Source organism: Anopheles stephensi, chromosome 3, assembly GCF_013141755.1.
Source record: "Anopheles stephensi strain Indian chromosome 3, UCI_ANSTEP_V1.0, whole genome shotgun sequence".
Lineage (NCBI taxonomy): Eukaryota > Metazoa > Arthropoda > Insecta > Diptera > Culicidae > Anopheles > Anopheles stephensi.
Genome location: NC_050203.1, coordinates 31,488,486 through 31,505,906, shown reverse-complemented (window position 1 = coordinate 31,505,906; position 17,421 = coordinate 31,488,486). Strand labels below are relative to the sequence as shown.

General features: G+C 44.8%; 1 protein-coding gene across 1 annotated transcript in view; it reads right to left on the bottom strand.

The window, feature by feature from the left end:
• The window catches only part of LOC118509501 (bifunctional heparan sulfate N-deacetylase/N-sulfotransferase), a 179,340-nt gene that overhangs the window by 16,624 nt on the left and 145,295 nt on the right, over positions 1 to 17,421 (bottom strand). The window contains exon 5 of the mRNA XM_036050159.1: positions 12,638 to 12,844. Coding sequence (XP_035906052.1) covers positions 12,638 to 12,844 — 207 coding nt within the window. The remainder of the gene's footprint in view (positions 1 to 12,637; positions 12,845 to 17,421) is intronic.

Genomic DNA, 17,421 nt, shown 5'->3' with positions numbered 1-17,421 from the left:
TACATATAGGATGATTGTGGTTGGGGAGGTTTTGTTTCTTGGAGAATTTTTGTGCATTAAATTTGGCAAGACAAGGTAGGGAAAACAGAGAAAAAAGCGTCAACAAGAGGAATGGGCAAAAGAAGACGCACAAATCTTCTTTGCTAAAGTAGGTACGGCAAAGGTATGCAAAAAAAAAACGAAGAAACAAGGATGGATACCTTTCAGCAAATACAAGAGCGAGTGCTTTATTTATAAGGGAACATCTCCACACACGTGGCCCGGTGGTGATGTGCGGTAAATTCTGAAAGAAGATCACGTTACAAGCGGATCTGCATTAGCGAGACTTCAGGCGCACAAGCTATGAGTAGCGGAGAAGCAAAGTAGAAAGAAAATTTGCGAGGCACAGCCTACTTAGACCTGGGGGGACAACCTATATATTCAAGCCACGTGTTATTCTGGTGAAATCCGTCATAGACGCATAAGCTTAGCCGTTGAGGGCGAAGCGGTAGTAATTGCTTATTATTTCACATTGCTAGTGTGTGGTGCTAGTGCAGTGGGGATATGTAAACAGTTTCTAGAAATGGCAAGATTCGGATCACTACGGCGGAAGAAGACATTAGCTTGTGGTTTGATGTTATTGCAGTGTATAACGACCCAGCATGCAGAGGCCCGACTATCGAGCTACGGATTAGCTAATTCAAGGAAGCCTGAAATGGGAGGCCACGATGTCTTGAGGTGGTAGAATCATATTTTTATTTCGTTAAGGACGGCCTGGCTGTATCGCTTGAGAATATCATGTTCTGTATAATCGAAAAGACTGTGTTTGAGATCGACTCTATGTTTTGAGACTCAAGCTTAAGAAATGCAAAAAAAGATTTCCTGATTTTACGTTGGTCGCTTGGCATTCGCGTCCAGGTTCCAAAGATTCTCGTGCGCTAATGGCCAAAATTTATAATGTCCGAAATGGTTCTATTCTTGAGTATTTAACCTTTGTGCTAAGAATTCACGAAGTGAGAAAACATGCACAATACTTTTGATGAAGGTAACCCTCTATCAGCGTGACTTTAGTGACTGGTGTGCGCAGTGGAGCTCCTATGTTCTCCTACTCTGCACTCTGACTCTGAAGAGTTTCTTTAGGAAACAGCGAGTTTGTAGTACCTTCCGCGCACGGCGTCTCATGACTCCTGTTGTGTGGTTTCGAGAGTCTGCTCAAGGCGCACATCCTGGACGTCCCGTGACTTTGGTGAAGTTGAGTTCTTCACTATGCAGGTGATGACAGGACACGGTTTCTTTTAGCGAGAACTTTGAGAATCTTATTCGGGAGGCATATTGTCTGGAATGGTTCAGAGCTGAGAGAGACACCTTAACAGGTATTCTAACAGGTAGTAAAGAGGAATGGATGGTACTGGTTCAGGGGCTCAGGAAGATGTCAAAAGGGACAACCATGTCATGAAGGGTATTTCCGGGTTTATACTGTAGTGGTGGCTATGATCTCAGTGATGCCCCGGCAGGCAGTAGATCACCGGTGAATACTGGAAGAGTCTCATTAGGTCTTAAGTGATCAACGGTGATCGTGAAGTTACCCTCAACCCTCAACAAATTGTCACAGTGCGACGCCTTGACGAGTCACCCTTGGTAAAAATCGTCTACACCACGTTAGAGGTTTGGACGTCACGAATCCTGGGTTTGAGCCAATACCCAATTGGTTTACCCATGGGTTAATAGTATGAAGACAAACACAGATAAACGTAGTTGCAGGAATAGGTTGCTCTGAATAACCGCCATTTTTCCAAACTTGTCCCACTACTCAAACCAAGCTAAGCGATTCCCCTTCCTTTACTCAAAACAACCCCTCTGGGTACGCAAATTTTCTTTATCAACATTAATGATTGACTCTCAGTAAGTTTGAAGGTTTTTGTTTTTTTCCCCTCCTTTGTTTATCCTTGTTTTCCAGCTTCTTGGTCCGCGTACCGTGTAACTTTCGCCTCGAAAGCTTGGAAAACAGAAAACTGTGTCACTGGCAGGCAAATAAAGGGATAATGGATTTTGGACCAGACAGGCACACCATCCATCTTGCTTGTTGGATGTTTACAGACAGGCAACATGGTGTCCGATTTACTATGCTCCACTCTAACCCAACTCCCACGAACCGGGTACGCACCGGGACTTGGGCAGAGTACAAACTTTGGAACATAAACGCGTTAAGGTAAAGTTAAGTCCGAAACGTAAAAATACTCGCGATTGTCGTGTTGTGAGCTTGACGGTGGCGGCCAAGAACAAACATGAAAGCACATTCAAAGTTTTTGGTTCACGGAAAGCTTTAATCCACTCAAAAAAAACAAAGATCAATCGTGAAAATGGAAACGAACCGGGTTTCCGGTGGCGTTCGAGTGAGTTGGGCAAGAAGTTAAAAAGCTGATGGACATGATAGTCTCCTTCACTTCGAAGCCTCCAGTAGCAGGCAGTTGTAGAAGAAGCAGCAGAAGAAAGTTTTCCATTTCATTTGCCACCCAACTTTTGGCGCGTACACTTTTTTAGGGGAAGGAAAAAAAATTGAAACCAAATTTCGAAGCTTTCTTAAGCGTGTAAAATAATGTAGACAGAACGCTACAACCAAAAGGCGAAGAGTTAAAGAACCTCCTGCTCCAAACCATATAAGAAAGCTGGGGGAAAAAAAGACACATCAGACCAGTGGAAACTCTGACGGTGCGTTCGGTTGGAACAAACAAAGGAAATAACTTACACTAAATCAAGTGAACAACTTTTCGCCTTGCGTCCACCGGTCCACGCGGCGAATTCCCGGTGGGACCGAACAAGGATACTTGCAGGATGAGAAACAATGATGGGATTTCCTGGCGGCCCCACACCGGACTCGCCGCCACTACTAGCTAGCCCGCTACAAATGAGCTATCTCCTCGTGCGCTTCGCCGTCCCACAGTCCAATCCAATCCTACCACATTTTTTTTTCTACCCTGCCACCAGCTCCTTCCGCACCCAGCGCTTCCGCCGGCTCCACTCGCTGAATAGTTGGAAAAACTATTGGTGTTCCGTTCCGCCATCACCACTCCATTATACGACCGAATGAAGCATGAAAGAAGATCTTCCTGTTGATTAAACTTTTGCTTGCGATTTTTCACATCAACCCACTCTCGCTCTTACCCTTTCTAGAATACTTGAAGATTAGGGGATGTGTGTGTGTGTGTTTGCGCTCGAACTCGACTTTTCGATTTCGAACAGAACCGCTCCACACAGGCTGCTTCATCGACCCTACCATCCCAAACGAAGGTGTCCTGATTACGATGAGTTCTTTTTCCCAATGTGTTTTCCCAGACAAAATCTATCCTCGGACGCTCTACATCCCCTTCTTTGTGTTCTTTTCGAGTACACTAAAAATATTCACGTTAGCCAAGGGTTGTCTCTCGACCGGTGCCTCCACACGGCCGGGAGGAGTATGCAGCACGGTACAAATGAGAAAATCAACACACGCCCCGGAACTATTTGTGGGGAGAATTTCAAGAATGTGCCGGTAGGCTGGTGAAAAATCGCAACGGTACGCGGATGGGGGATGCGGTTGGGGCGGATGTTTTGTTAAATTCCACGGAAAACTCTTTGCTGCCAGCTGCTTTTACACGGGAGGACAATGGCGTTGGTCTACCAAACATGGACGGCCAATTGTGTGTGTGTGTGTGTGTGAGGGAGGGAACTTTTGGAGATGCAGTTACTGTCGCTGAGCTGTTAATTCGGATTAGCGAGAGAGCACTTTGCAGGCATCTCACCGTCGGTGGTACTGCTGGTTTGGTCTTTGCTTGAAACAAGCTTTTCCCGTACAGTCTAGCTGTCAACAGACGCGTTAGCATTGTGCTTTCCGTTCGGATAGAATACAGGAGGGGTTAATTTAATACTAAAGCGTTGGGGAAAATAGATATTTCGCTGATTTAAAGAAAATGAGGAATAAATAAGGCCAGAAATATTTTTTTGATTGATCAAAATCCAAGTTTTCAGAAACTTTAAAGCACATTTTCTTCCTCTTCTTTGGCACAACAACCTCGAGAAATCTCGGCCTGCCATTTCTGGCTTTCTGTGTCTTAATGTTACCCGTGGTAAAGTAGTCAGCCCTACGTACAGGAAGGCGATCCAGGTGGAATTTGAACCCCGGTCCTGCCGTGTGAAGACCGGCGCCGCTGTCGCCTCGGCCACCGGACCGCTCAGCAACATTTTAAGTGCTTCAAATATAAAGATTTTAATGCTTATGTTTATATGACTTTTTTCTAGCAAATTTTTAAGGTTAAAGGTGTAAGAATAGACTGGATCAGAGATCACAAACCCCGGTCGGTCATCAGCTGATTTTATCCAGCATGCGAAAACAATTTGACTGGACTCAAAGTCTTATTGGTAGGATTCAAAAGCACTCAAAATACATTAGAATTGTTTTAATATCACAACTTCTATGTATAAGTTACAGTGACTCCTTTGACTGTTTAAGATAAGTTATCCTTGGCGCTAAATACAAGTCCACCACACTGTAAAAAATGTACTGCCGGCAAGATTGTAGTTCTTTTTTTATCCTATCTATATATAGATTTAAGAAGTTGTGTGGAAATGCACAGTGGAATTAGAACATGGTGAGATAGGACAAAATAATTTCATTAAAACTCACAGTTAGCTTTATGTATAAAATATCGGTAAAAAAATCTCTTTCGGCGTAGTTAAATAGCGTAAAAACCATCACATCAATAGACAGCAATAGACTCGGACCAAAACATTGATACAATCTCCACAAAAGACCTGGACAACCATAACGCAATCCCCACACATCCACAAGCGAGCATGCCCGGGATAAAGCAAAATAACAGGGAGGAATGCCTTGTCAATTTTGCTATTTTTTGTAAACTTTCATTATTTTTAAAAAATTATAATCCGCCAGCTTGTCAGTTTTAAATCAGTATCAAAAACATTGAAAAAGTTAATAAAAATTTATAAAATATCTATTGAATACCCGCAATACTTTCATGAAAATTTATATCAACTTTAAATTCGTTTTATTGATATAATAAACGATTATTTTAAATATTACCTTTAAGCCCTATATGCTCATGCACACAATTCTCCGTGAACTTCCACACAACTTGCATGCACTTGCACCTCTTAGAACTAGTGGGCCTATTCTACTCCTTAGCCAAATTTAAAAAAAATACATAATTTAAAATAGCAAATTCAACAAAGTAAAAATGTGTCACAAAAGCAATTATAATTACATTTTAGGAGTTCAAAGATGCAAAGGTCAGAGTAAAATCAAATAAACTACGAATGAATTCAAAATTTGATGCTCGAACAGACTGTACAAAGCGGAGGAATCTAAAATTCATGTCCCGTTTATCGACATCTTAACGCATTGAAGCAAGTTACTCAATTGCTTCATCAAATATGTACTAATCCATGAGAAAGAAACAAAATTACCTTCAACGTACATACGCTAAATGGTTTGTGTGGGAGCAGTCAAAGCAAAGGACGGGTCAAAGAATAACTCCAAACCGGGAACCACCGTGTCTGTGTACACGACAACAATACGCTCTCTAGTAAGTTAAATCCGTACTGTTACAATCGAGACAACGCAAGCACCATTCCTGTGCATGTGTCCCGATACCAAACAGTACCAAAGTACCTTACACGGTTTCACTAACCCACCGGCACAGATCCACCAGCGCGAAAACCTGGTGGATTCCTTTTTATCGCACCGAGAGCACAACAGAACAGATATGTTTTCCCGCACGAGGATAAATTCTTGGCGGAATGCACGAACAATGGGACGGGGGAGGACGACGACGACTGGGCAACCGTACAAAATACGACATATCGTTATCACAGCGTAAGCGCCCGATTTGCCATAAAACCGCCGACCGGGTCTCCCGGTGGGAGAAAACCCGTCCACGGCCCTGGGGATCAGAAGCAAAGAGGAAATGTTTTACGCTCGCTCGCTGGTCGATTGATAATGGCACACAACAATAATTCCGATGCTAACCATGGAACTAGTGGCATTGCTTGGGTCGATTTCCTTTTCGGGATCTGTGTTGTTCCGTAGTTCCATGCCCGGTTCCTTTTGTGCACGTGTGGAAGAACTTCATCGGGTGGAATTGCAACACTCTGTGTGTGTGTGTGTCTAAGGTACAACATCATTAACAAAAAAAGAAAAGAGTTACCGTCCCAACAAATGGGGATCCTTTTGGAGCGCTATTCTTTCGTTTCGCTTTTGAGAGGGGGGTGTAGAACTTTTTCGCCAAAAATTTAATCAGAACCATTTTTCCGATCCGATCCCATATTGTAGCAAAGGGTGTGCTGTTGCTGGCTGGGCGAGACCGGTCAACACATTGCTCAGCATTAGCTCTCGTTGGGTTTGAACGAATGTATGTAGGGCGAAATGGGTGGGTTGGAAGTTTTTTGTTAGTGTGCGTCGAGGCAAAAGTTCCTGTTTACAGGCGTGAATGGATGTGAAACGAGTTTTGACATGAAACGATCCTATATTATTATGTTGCCTGACGTGTTTTCTGCAGCGAGTAGAAAAGGGTTTTGAGTTGAATGGAAATGAGAAAAGGAATATTTAAATAATCATGCCACATGCTTTGCGAGAGCAAAAACTACCAGGAAGGATGTAGTACATGCAGATTGTGAATAGAATTTTAAAATCCTTAGCTAAAGTCTTGTAAAGTCATTTAAAAATCTGAAGTCCACTTAAATAGATAACACGGAGTACAACACCAGGGTCTTCAAAATGTCTCGTGTAAGCCCTTTCGAACTCTATTTTCATTATCCGAAATCGATTGATTGCTGTACAACGACTTTCCCAACAAACTCCTCTGCTCGGGTTAATGCTGTAGGTGTCCTGACCCCAAGTCCTAAAGTGTGGTTTGCCATCCTATCGATGTTTGAAAAATGATCCTAATTGCAATGCTGGTTTCCTTTGTGTTCGCTTACTATCCTTAATTTGTCCTTCGCCCGAGAGCATGAGCAAATCCGCATTGTGCTACGGCCAGAAAAGAATTTCCATGAGCATCCTTCAACATCAGAGTAATGCACTGTGCAGCGAAGAATCGGAAAACGAAAACAAACACAAAAGCAAGTTCGAAAGGTTGATCATTTGCAGCTTAAGCATTTTCAAAACCCGGATTACCAGCACCTCTCTCGCTTTACCACCGTACCCACGCCCTCCCCGAGAGACGGATGATGTTGTGGTTCGGAAGATGCACGTGCCCGGACCGCTTTGCCGGGGTGGAAAACAGGAAACTGGGCGCAAGCACAGGCAGACGAGGCACCAGAACGAACATGAAAACTATTGAGTGGCAACAACGGTCATTTGTCCGAATTGCTTCCTCGTGCTTTTTTTTTTTTGGGTCGGTCGTTTGCTTGCTTGTCCATAAGCTTTGTGGAGGAAAGCTCGGAACACAAAACGTTCCCGACAGGCCGTTCCCGGGGCGGGGTACAAACATTCGGAAAACCTCACCCCCCTTTCGCCCTGGAAATTATCCGGCTGTTGGTTTTGAAAACAATCCTACTCCAAACTGTTTAGTTGAAACAAATTTCCTAAATGGAATTTTGGAAACCCCCGACGGGATCTGGGCCGGGCTATTTTGTGGCAAGAATGTAGAAAAGAATCGAGGAACACCGGAAGCCCGAATTGCATACAGGCAAATCTGGCATTCCTGAGCACAATCGGCGCTCATAAGTTCTGGGGGGCAGCAGATTATAGCGCGGTAGGGTGCCACCAGGGTTGGGCGCGAGAGACCAAGACCCGGTCAGCGGTTGGGTTTATTTCCAGTTCGCTACCTTTTCGGGGGGGGGGGGATAGTGCAAAAATTATGCCAATCTGCTATGCTGCTATACCAGCATTTCGCTCGCCAGCCAAATCGAGTGCCCCCTGTCGGACTGTTTGCTGTGTGCGAGTTCCCGAAATCCGGGATTGTTGTGCCTCAAGTCATGCAGCTTGCCCCGTGTGCAGCTTAGAATACACGACCACAAGAAGCTTTTCAGCAGGGTGGGAAGGCATTTGGAGAGGCTCGGCGAGGTGGACGGCGGAATGATCATCAAAACATCAAGCACCGCACAGCTTGGCTTTGTACGGCGAACGAAGTATTTGTGTGTGCACCCCCATTTGCAAAACATTCGCCACATTTCGGGGTTCGGGAAAACATACCAGACGAAATGCCTTAATCCGATTCAACAACGGCGGAGGCAAACGCTCTAAGCTCGAGTCAAGCACAAGCACGTCTGTTGCCTTTGGTCCAATCCCCCCCCATTCCACCGTAACCGATGATGGATCGCCTGACGAGCGGAAAGTTGAAACAGGTTCATTATTTTGAATTTATTGATTCCAGTAATGGCAACTGAAGTGGCGTTATCTTGCAACCGAGCTGGCCGACGCTCCATCCGATATACACTCTGGCCACCGACCGACACCCGAAAGGCAACATCATTTTTGTGTGTGCGGGAGCAAATTTATGACTTTTCCGCATCACTTCCCTTGGAGCATCGGGGAATTGTGAGCAGTGAAGAAAAGCTCCTTTGGGAGGTTAGGAAGCGGTCGTGGAGCTGGGGATAGTTAAACGTCCGTGAAACAGCTTGCCATTATGGTTTGACCCGCTGCGCTCGCCCCGACTCCAGCCGAAGCCGATAGTGATCTTGGTTAGCAAGGAGCCTCAAGCTAGCGGACGAAGCACCCGGAGCGTGAAGAAGATTCATGAACCAATACATTAGCTACCTGTGTGACTGGCGAGTGTGCAGCTGGTAGGGATATTAAATCCTTTGGGCTATTGGAAAATAGTTCCCCCATACAGTTGCATCGTGTTTTTGGTGCATGCAGCAAAAGGACGCGCTTGCCGGAGATTTATGCGCTGATGGGTCCCTAATTAACCGTTGCGAATGAAGCACGTTTGTAATGAAAAGAAATCAATCTTCCCGGGAATGATGCGAAACGTCACAAGCGGGTTTTTGGGTGGGTGGTTTTCTTTGTCCTGGCTTAATTTAGTGCCTCTTATTATGCGGTTATTTATAGGTAGGAGCGAGGAAACTGATTCTCATATAAAACTTTTTTGTTGTGCATATGGGACATGTGAGACAGAAAATTGATGGTAAGGAACGGATCCTTTGAAACGGAAGTTGATGGAATGTAAAAAAAAACCCTGGCCGACTGTTCTATCTTCAAGGGTATTTTAAATCGTTATTCATTTTGCTGTTTTCATAGATGTTGGACGGTTGTTGGACGATTGGTCTATTATAGCGTGTGACTCACGACTTTATCGACTCTCTATGGCTGAAGGCTCTATTTTGCTCGTTGGTCAGGTCATTGCTGCACCGTGCGTACTGCTCTGTGGTGTGGACCTCCTCAGCTAGGGTTCATATTGAACGCACTGAGCGAGTTCAGAGGACTTTCCAAATGTTTTTCCACTCGTAAATTGTTGGGTGATACAACCTCGGTTCTGCCTCCTTATGAGTCCAGATGTCGTCTGTTTGGCTTGTGCACCGCCGTTTCCTAGCTCAATCCTAATTCAGCGCTTCCCTTCTTTTCGACAATCTAGATGCTCGTCTTTCCTCAATCCTTTTTAAGTTCTCCTCCCGTTCTTTGTATCTTCGTCCTCCCTTAGGCGCTGTGTGTCAGTCGCAAAGATCCACTACTTTGAGCTATGGCATGTTTCAATCGATCTGCTCATGGCTTTGACTTTCACACCTCTATTTCCTTCTTGCGTTCCCGTCATCGTTGCTAGGATATCAGTTGAGATAAGTAAACTAGTCACTGAGAAACATTTGTGTAACCGCGAGGCAACATCAAATACTCAAATAAAGAATAATGATAAAATCTAAGATGGAAAGATTTTTGGAGCAACCTCCAAAATGTGCCACAAATAAAACCTACCAAGGTCTGATTTGTTGGTGATGTCATTAGAATGGTACCTAACAACCAACATCTTGATAGATGTTAATAATCAATAATATATAGAGATTTGACCTAATATTGGGGCGATCCTGCAGGACCGGGATTCAAATCCCATGCAGACCACCTCACCGTACGCAGGACTGGCTATCCATCAATCGGTAAAATCAAGTTACAGGAGGCCAGAAATGGCAGCTTGAAACCTGTTTAGGTCGTAGAGCCAAAGAAAAAGAAGGACCTAATCGACTCTTGGAATAGTTTCTATCTAGGCTTCATCTACGATCGGCTAGTTGCTATCGGAATGCTAAGTTTAGAGCAGGAGTTCTACTTTTTTCAACTATTAGAAGGCTCCAGAAGATTTCTTATGCACTTCAGAATAAATTTAATATGGCAGTCTGAAAATTTTGGTGGAACAAATCACAACACTTTAAAGGAAGAACAAAATTGAGGATGAAGAAACCATTGAGCATAAAACAAATGAAATAGTCCCAATTCAAGCAAATAAAATACAGTACCACCACTATCGTCGATTAAAACCGGTCTCATTGCAACAATATTCTAAGACCCATCCCATCAAATTATTTCAACCAAAAGATCAAAAACTTACGAGTAATGTACGAAGCTTGCACCGGATTGATCAATTGCTGGATTGCAATTCCATTCAAACCGAAATCATACCGCATACCGATACCAGCGTTCGATGGAAATCTCGCTCCAACCACTTCCCGGTAAAGGCTACAGCAAAAATAGGCCCAACTACGCTGGAAGTTTCCATTGCTCCGGGTTACGGGTGAAGATGGCCAATTAAATATTAGTTTGATAATCTATCATGATTTGCGAAAACGTTGCTATCTTTTGACTACAGATTGGTCATATTGCAATCTGCCAGCTTACAGGCAAACACACACACACACATTCTCTGGTTTTCGTTCTCTACAGATGATGCAGCAGTCTACAGGAGAACTAGTACAAAATGTTTCCTCTTCTAGGGGTTGATCTAGAGGCCCTGACCGGTAAAAACTTTTGAGCAAACAGTGTTGCTAGCCATTTCCCATTGGCCGGCATTTGCCAGACTGATGCAGCTTTGCGGAACGGGTGTATCGGTTACTGGGGGTGGTTGGGTGGTTGAATGGGCGGTTGGGTAAGTCTCTTTTCAAAAACATCTACCGGAGCATGTTGTTTACGAGTTACCTGGAGTTCATCTGGAGTTAGTTATCGTCTAACGAGAAGGCTTTGAGACATCATCATCAGCACCATCATTGTCGGGCAAACGGGTGTGTGGGAATGGGCTGGACGTGCGCCGGTCTCTAATAGAAACATGCTTTTATCTCAAACATACTGACTGGCCCCACCGTCGCCAAATCGAGCAAATGAAAAGAGTTCACCCATGTAATGGGCGAACGCAAGCAACAGTAGATGATCAGCTGGAGAATCGATAAAAATTATTCCAACGATCCGTCGAAGACATCGATGCCTTCCGGATGCCATTAGAAATGCCAAAGTCTTTTATTTGCCGCATGCCACAAACACAAATAGTTTGCTGAGGCTTTACTGCACTGAAAGCGAACGTGGTCGTACGTACGTGTAGCCTCATACAAAAAAGCAGTTTCCGAGCAGGAAACTGAAAATATGGTTATTTAATCCGGTGCTGAGATTTTGCATGAGTGCGATCCACAGCGTAGCCGGGGGTTGTTCCCACTGCTCTGCGTATGCGGATGTTGTGTCTGGTAAGCGTCTGGAGCTCGGATTAGAAATCCGTTTAAGCTAACATGGTTGGCAAACGAAACGGGGCACATCCATGTAAGGAGAGTCCCGGAAGACCGGAAACCGGAAGTAAATTACTGGCATTGTTAGGTGCTAGCAATGGCCGGAAGAACGGAACTGCATTGCTCAGTGGTCAGCATCCTTGGTTTTGTGTATGCTTAGCGCCACCGAATGTCCAGACCAGACACCTTCTTCCTTCGCCTCACGTTCGATTCGCCGGAACATGCCCTGTATGTCCGTGGTAACGAAAACTGCTGAGCTCCTACCGTTTTGCACGGTTAGGCCAGCGTTACGGAGAATGAGCAGGCCGCCAGGAAACGTTGTTTGAATTTGGCCAACGTTGTCCTGGCCGGGTAGCCCAAAGGTAACTAAACGTACCACACCACCACCGCAGCCGCCAATGCAGCACGTGCAGTCTCCCGAAGGTAAACATTCCGGCATTCGGGGAGGATGGCAAATTCTACAAACAGCGCGAAGGCGAAGAGAGGCCGAAAACGCAATCAACTTCACTGCGTAAACATGCCCTCGAGAAGCTCCTCGGTACATGGCACAGGAAGCGGTGTAATACGACCGATGGGGCTTACTTATGGTCTTGGAAAGTAGACGATCGGGATGTTCCCGGAACACTGGATGCGCCTAGACCGGCGCCCTAAGTGCGTAACAAAAACACATGTAGCCTCTGCACAAACAGTCGAGCGCAGCTGTCCGTTATGTCGAGAAACGTCATTTTTGGGGCACTGTGAAATTCATTAGCTCCTCATCGGAAGACTAGGTTCGTTAAGATTGCATCATTGAAGTGGGATAATAGTCGGGAACGGTAAGGATTGGTAAATTAAATGCCTTCACTGTTGATTTAGAGAAAGATGCTTATTCAATTCTCTTTGTCGACAGCGACATCTTATAAAGCTCTTCAATATATTGGAAATGCTCTGGGTACGAAAACAAACGAAACGTCCACCTGTGTGTACTTACTTGATGCGATTGTGCACGAGCAGCTCGGTGATGCTCTTGCCCAGCTGCGTGTAGGTCGTCTCGACAAAGACCAGCACCTTCGGATCGATGCGCAACCGAGCCTCGGACCGGTGATCCGGCGTTAGCGCACCATCGATTGCGGTTTTCCCGTTCAGCATCCGGCAGTGGATCTGTGGCGCCGGTGGCCGTGCATCCCGATGCATAAGACTGTCGAAAAGGGAAAAGAAAAGAAATGTATTGAAAACTCAAGCTCACCACCAGCAGTTGGGAACAGTTGTAGTTTGATTGAAAGACGAACGGAACCGTCGTTGCAGTCCAAAACTTAACAGACATCACCAACAACGCTAGGGTCCTGCCGCACATGGACGGGCATCATGCCACATCTCCCCACCGAGGACGCGTTGTGGGACATAAATGGTTCTAGTTAGCCCGTCAGCGAGAAGACAGCTGCAATGCACGCGAGAAGCTGTACGAACTGTGCCACTGTCACGACAGGAACAAACAACGTTGCAGTAATCGCTTTTGTGGTCAAGAGGATAGAGTTTGTCACAAACAAATCGTCGCTTGTTTGTCCGCTTCACTCCGTTCCAGGCGAAGGACTGCTCTATTCATTTCCCAGGACTACACTTGGCCACACACACACACACACACGCTCGTGGGCGCGCATAATAGCGAGTGACCTCTCCATACTTGAAGCTGGATTTTTGGTACCAATTTCCATTTTCATTTGCATACACCGTCACCCATCCACTCCTGAAACCTGACCACCTGGTGTGGAGGCTCATTCGGAAGTATTTTGGACCGAGAGTACCGGGAGCGGTACGGCTCCTTCTCCTCGACTATAATTTTGTTACAGCACCAGTTTAGTAGGATTAGCGGGTTTAGTGGTTCGATAATTAATTGGCACTGGTTTCACAGTCGGAGGTTTTTAGCATCGATCCGATTGACACAGCTCGCTTGGCCGAAGTGGAATTCGAAATGGCATCAAAGTAGTGGGACAGTGTGTTGTGGTAAAGTGGTAGTTTTTTTGGTTTTGTTTTACAATTGCTTGTACGTTCAACCACGGCTGCGTTGAACGGAGCGACAGCAACTGAACTGTAATTGTGTAGAATCAATCGAATGAATCGAGCTGAAGTGATTTGCCATCAATTAACGAGAGTTACAGGATGGTTCCTGTTAAAAAGTAATAACACATAAAAGGGGTGTACGCTACGATGAGCGGTGCATTTATGTTGGGAACGGAAAGGGACCGTTGAGTGGTGTATAAATTAATGGATTAAATTGGTTTTTTTTGGAACACGCAACTAAGGTTAAAACGGTTTGAAATTTGAGAAGGGTGTTAAGCAAGTTAAATACGCAAAAAAAGTCACATGTGGAATGTTGAATATATAATTAATTCGGCCGAAAAAAATAATATTCATATCCGGCGGAATTCTGTTACGGTTATTGCAGTATTCATGGCTTTTTTACCCATATCCTGACTTTGCTTTTAGTAAATCTCACTTTTAACAACATTTTTTATCATTGCTTTCAATATAGTAATAACATTGCATTATCACATTACTGCAGGAATTCAAAGTACTGACGAATATCCCGAGATAAATATATTTTAAGCACTCAGAGGAAGGATTCCACAAATCTTTAAATTAGGCTCCAATAAATTTTTGCTAAAGTCGTTGTACTCTATCATCAATCAATCATGTTCAATTATCATCAAGCGCAGCGCGTAGCATATCCGGTTGGTGACGATTACTAATGCAATTAAATTGACGTAAATACGTAGAAAAAGATCAAAGGTACCAAAACGGGTGCGGCGATCCTCTAAGTCAATCAGCGTCCTTGGGCGAAGCGGCCTGGTTAGGACGTATAGGTTGAGCCAAGAGAGTTGTGTTGGGGAGTCGATCCGGTAGTCCAAAAGCCCCGCAACAAATAGTCTCTGGGCGTTGCAGTTACGCTGGTTCAGCGACTCGATACCCAAAAGCGCACATCGAGCGTCGTAATCCACTTGAACCCTCCAGAAGCGCAATGCCAACCAGGTGAATTTGCGCTAGACGGATTCCAAACGGGCCAGGGGCCGAGCAGCAGATGATCACCATACAATGGAGGCATACTCCAGCACAGATCAAACCAAGGAGCAGCAGAACGTCTTGATGGAGATCGGGTCCGTGAAGTCGCGAGCAAGATGCTTAAGCAAACCCAACAGACGACGTGTTCGAGCTGTCCGTGTCTCACGATTATCTCACGTGGGGATAGCTTCTTCTTGTTCTTTCTTGGCCTAACGACCTCTTAGGTCATGCCTGCCATTTCTGTCTTTCTAGACTTATTGTTATCGCATAGTTGGATTGTCTTTCCTCACTATGGGGGAACGGCTCAGATGAGACTTGATCTTCGGTCTTGCCGTGTCAAGACCGGCGCCGCTGTCGCATCTACCACCGGGCCGTCGTGGGGTTAGCTATTTTCCAATAAAACGTATGCAGACTTATTTCGGTGTGATAGTGCTGATAAGCAAGGTGATATCTTTTCAGTTCTTCAAAACCCATGACGAGTAATTGATTATCTGTCTTGGCAAATAGGTTCCAGAAGCTTAAAATGGATCCAAGATTTCTGTAACAATTCTGTATCTCTTTACTAAAAGGATTTGGGAGTCTTACATATCAAAGTTAGGATGCATTGCTGGAGAAATAGAAATGGAGGATGTCAGTTGCTTATTTTCTGTCGTTATCCACTGCTAACAACATGGACAGCTTTGATGGTAATTGTGTAGGACTCGGCTAAGCTTGCTTATAATTTTCTTCAACTTCTGGATGGATGATCTGACCATTCGGCACAGGATGTCCAACGATAGATTTACTAACAATTTTTTCTCAGCGATTACTGGAAGAAAGTTTTGCATTTAGTGGCTATTGCAACCAGTCTCAAAATAGCCCTAGAATCCCAACATATTCACTCGGTTAGCATAGAGACGGGGAAGGGTCATAAAAAAATCCGCAACCTGTTTTGACTGAAGCAGTTTCAGATCAACTTGTTAAGTTGCAAGCAAATTGGACAGAACATCAACCTACGGTAAATCAGTAAGAACATTTTTCTAAAGAAAATTTCAGGCATTTCTGGCGTTTGAAAACCATTTGCGTATTACCAAGCTTCTCAGACATCATTATGGATTGATAATAATTACACCACCGGGTATCTTGCTAGCATTCGGTGTTTTTCCTTTTATTTCAGACATATAGTCAGAAAGGTTACGCCAACGCAATGAATGTACAAAAAACACCTTTCACATTCGCACAATAACAAATCCATTCCGTGGGTGATTCCACATAACAATGTATAGTATATTATGGTTTACCTTAAAAAAGAATGGCCAATTACATTTCACCGATACACAGCCACCAATAAACCATACTGTAAATCACCGCAGTATTCTTTTACGATTTTTCCAACGCTCAAAAATAGCAAACAATACCACCCGATACGAAGCGAAGCATCCAGCCCAAAACAACGTACTCTTAACAGCGTACATACTACCGAGGTAGCAGTTACGTTTGACGATTACGGTCCGGTAATTTACAGCAAAACTTCTCAATGGTCATTAAGTATCGATTAGTAAGATGGTTGCAAACGCCATCCCGAGCCCGAGGAGGTGAGAGTCCTGCGTGATGAGAGCGTGGCACACAGCCTTTTTTTTTCTTTCTTCACCAAACTTACAGAAAACCAGTGCTGCAGCAGAAAAAAGTACCACCGCCAACATAATTATGCTGCGTAATATCCTGTGCGCGATCAAGCAATTTTCTCCGGCAAAAAGCACAACCATGGGAGGCCCCCAAAACAGCCCATCACTGGAGAAACTCTTCTTCCTGCCCGATTGCACGGGGGAAGGAAAATATAATCAAAAATCTGATAAGTCGTTGAGTGTCCTCCCACCAACCAATATAGGGCACCAGGCAGCAAAGAAAAAAACCGTTTGGCGGGAAGTAAATGCATATCACTTTGGTCCAATTTGCAGGAAGCCTTGGCACAGCCATAGCCGGGAAAATGTTGGCTTCTGGTTCTGGGTTGGAGAAAACGAAACCCCTTCGCTTCGGGAGAAAATTGCAGACAAATTCTTGGCACTTCTCGGGCCAATTTCTTCTTCCTTCGCCTATCGGTCGTTGCTGAAATGATGCATGGAAGAAGCGGCTCTTGGCGTGCTCATGCTGCGTGCAGCGCGCGTACTCGACTACGAAGCCGATGCTCTTTTCACTTGCAAATCCTGCTGCTGCTGCTGCTGCTGTCGGTGGTGTTCGATGCTTCTACACGAAATGCAACACCGCGACCGGCAAAGACCGAAACCTCAAATGCTTTCCTCCTGTGCTAAGTGGGTTGCGGTAGCACGACGCGAAGCCGCAGCCGCTCGTTCGCGCCCGAGAACGAAGGAGAAATTCTCCATTATAACGTAATTAATTTAAATTTATGCCTTATTCAGTGCAATAATAAGCAATTAGCGAAACCATCGACACTATCTTTACGGTGGGTTGTGAAGCGCTTACCGCAGCAACCGGGGGTCCTCTCACGATCGGGACGGCGCGCTGCTGGCAAAAGATAATTGCACTACTTGCTTCTTATCGTTTTTTCTTTTCGTCTTCTCCGCTTTCCTTCCAATCCAATTTCATACAAACCGATGGATGGGATGGAAAATGGGGAAGGACAAAAAAAAACTCCCCCCCGACAAGTGATGTGCCAATGCGAGGAGGAAAAACTATGCAAAGGCATTTTTCGTCCTTACATTTATTCCATCGTCCAACGTG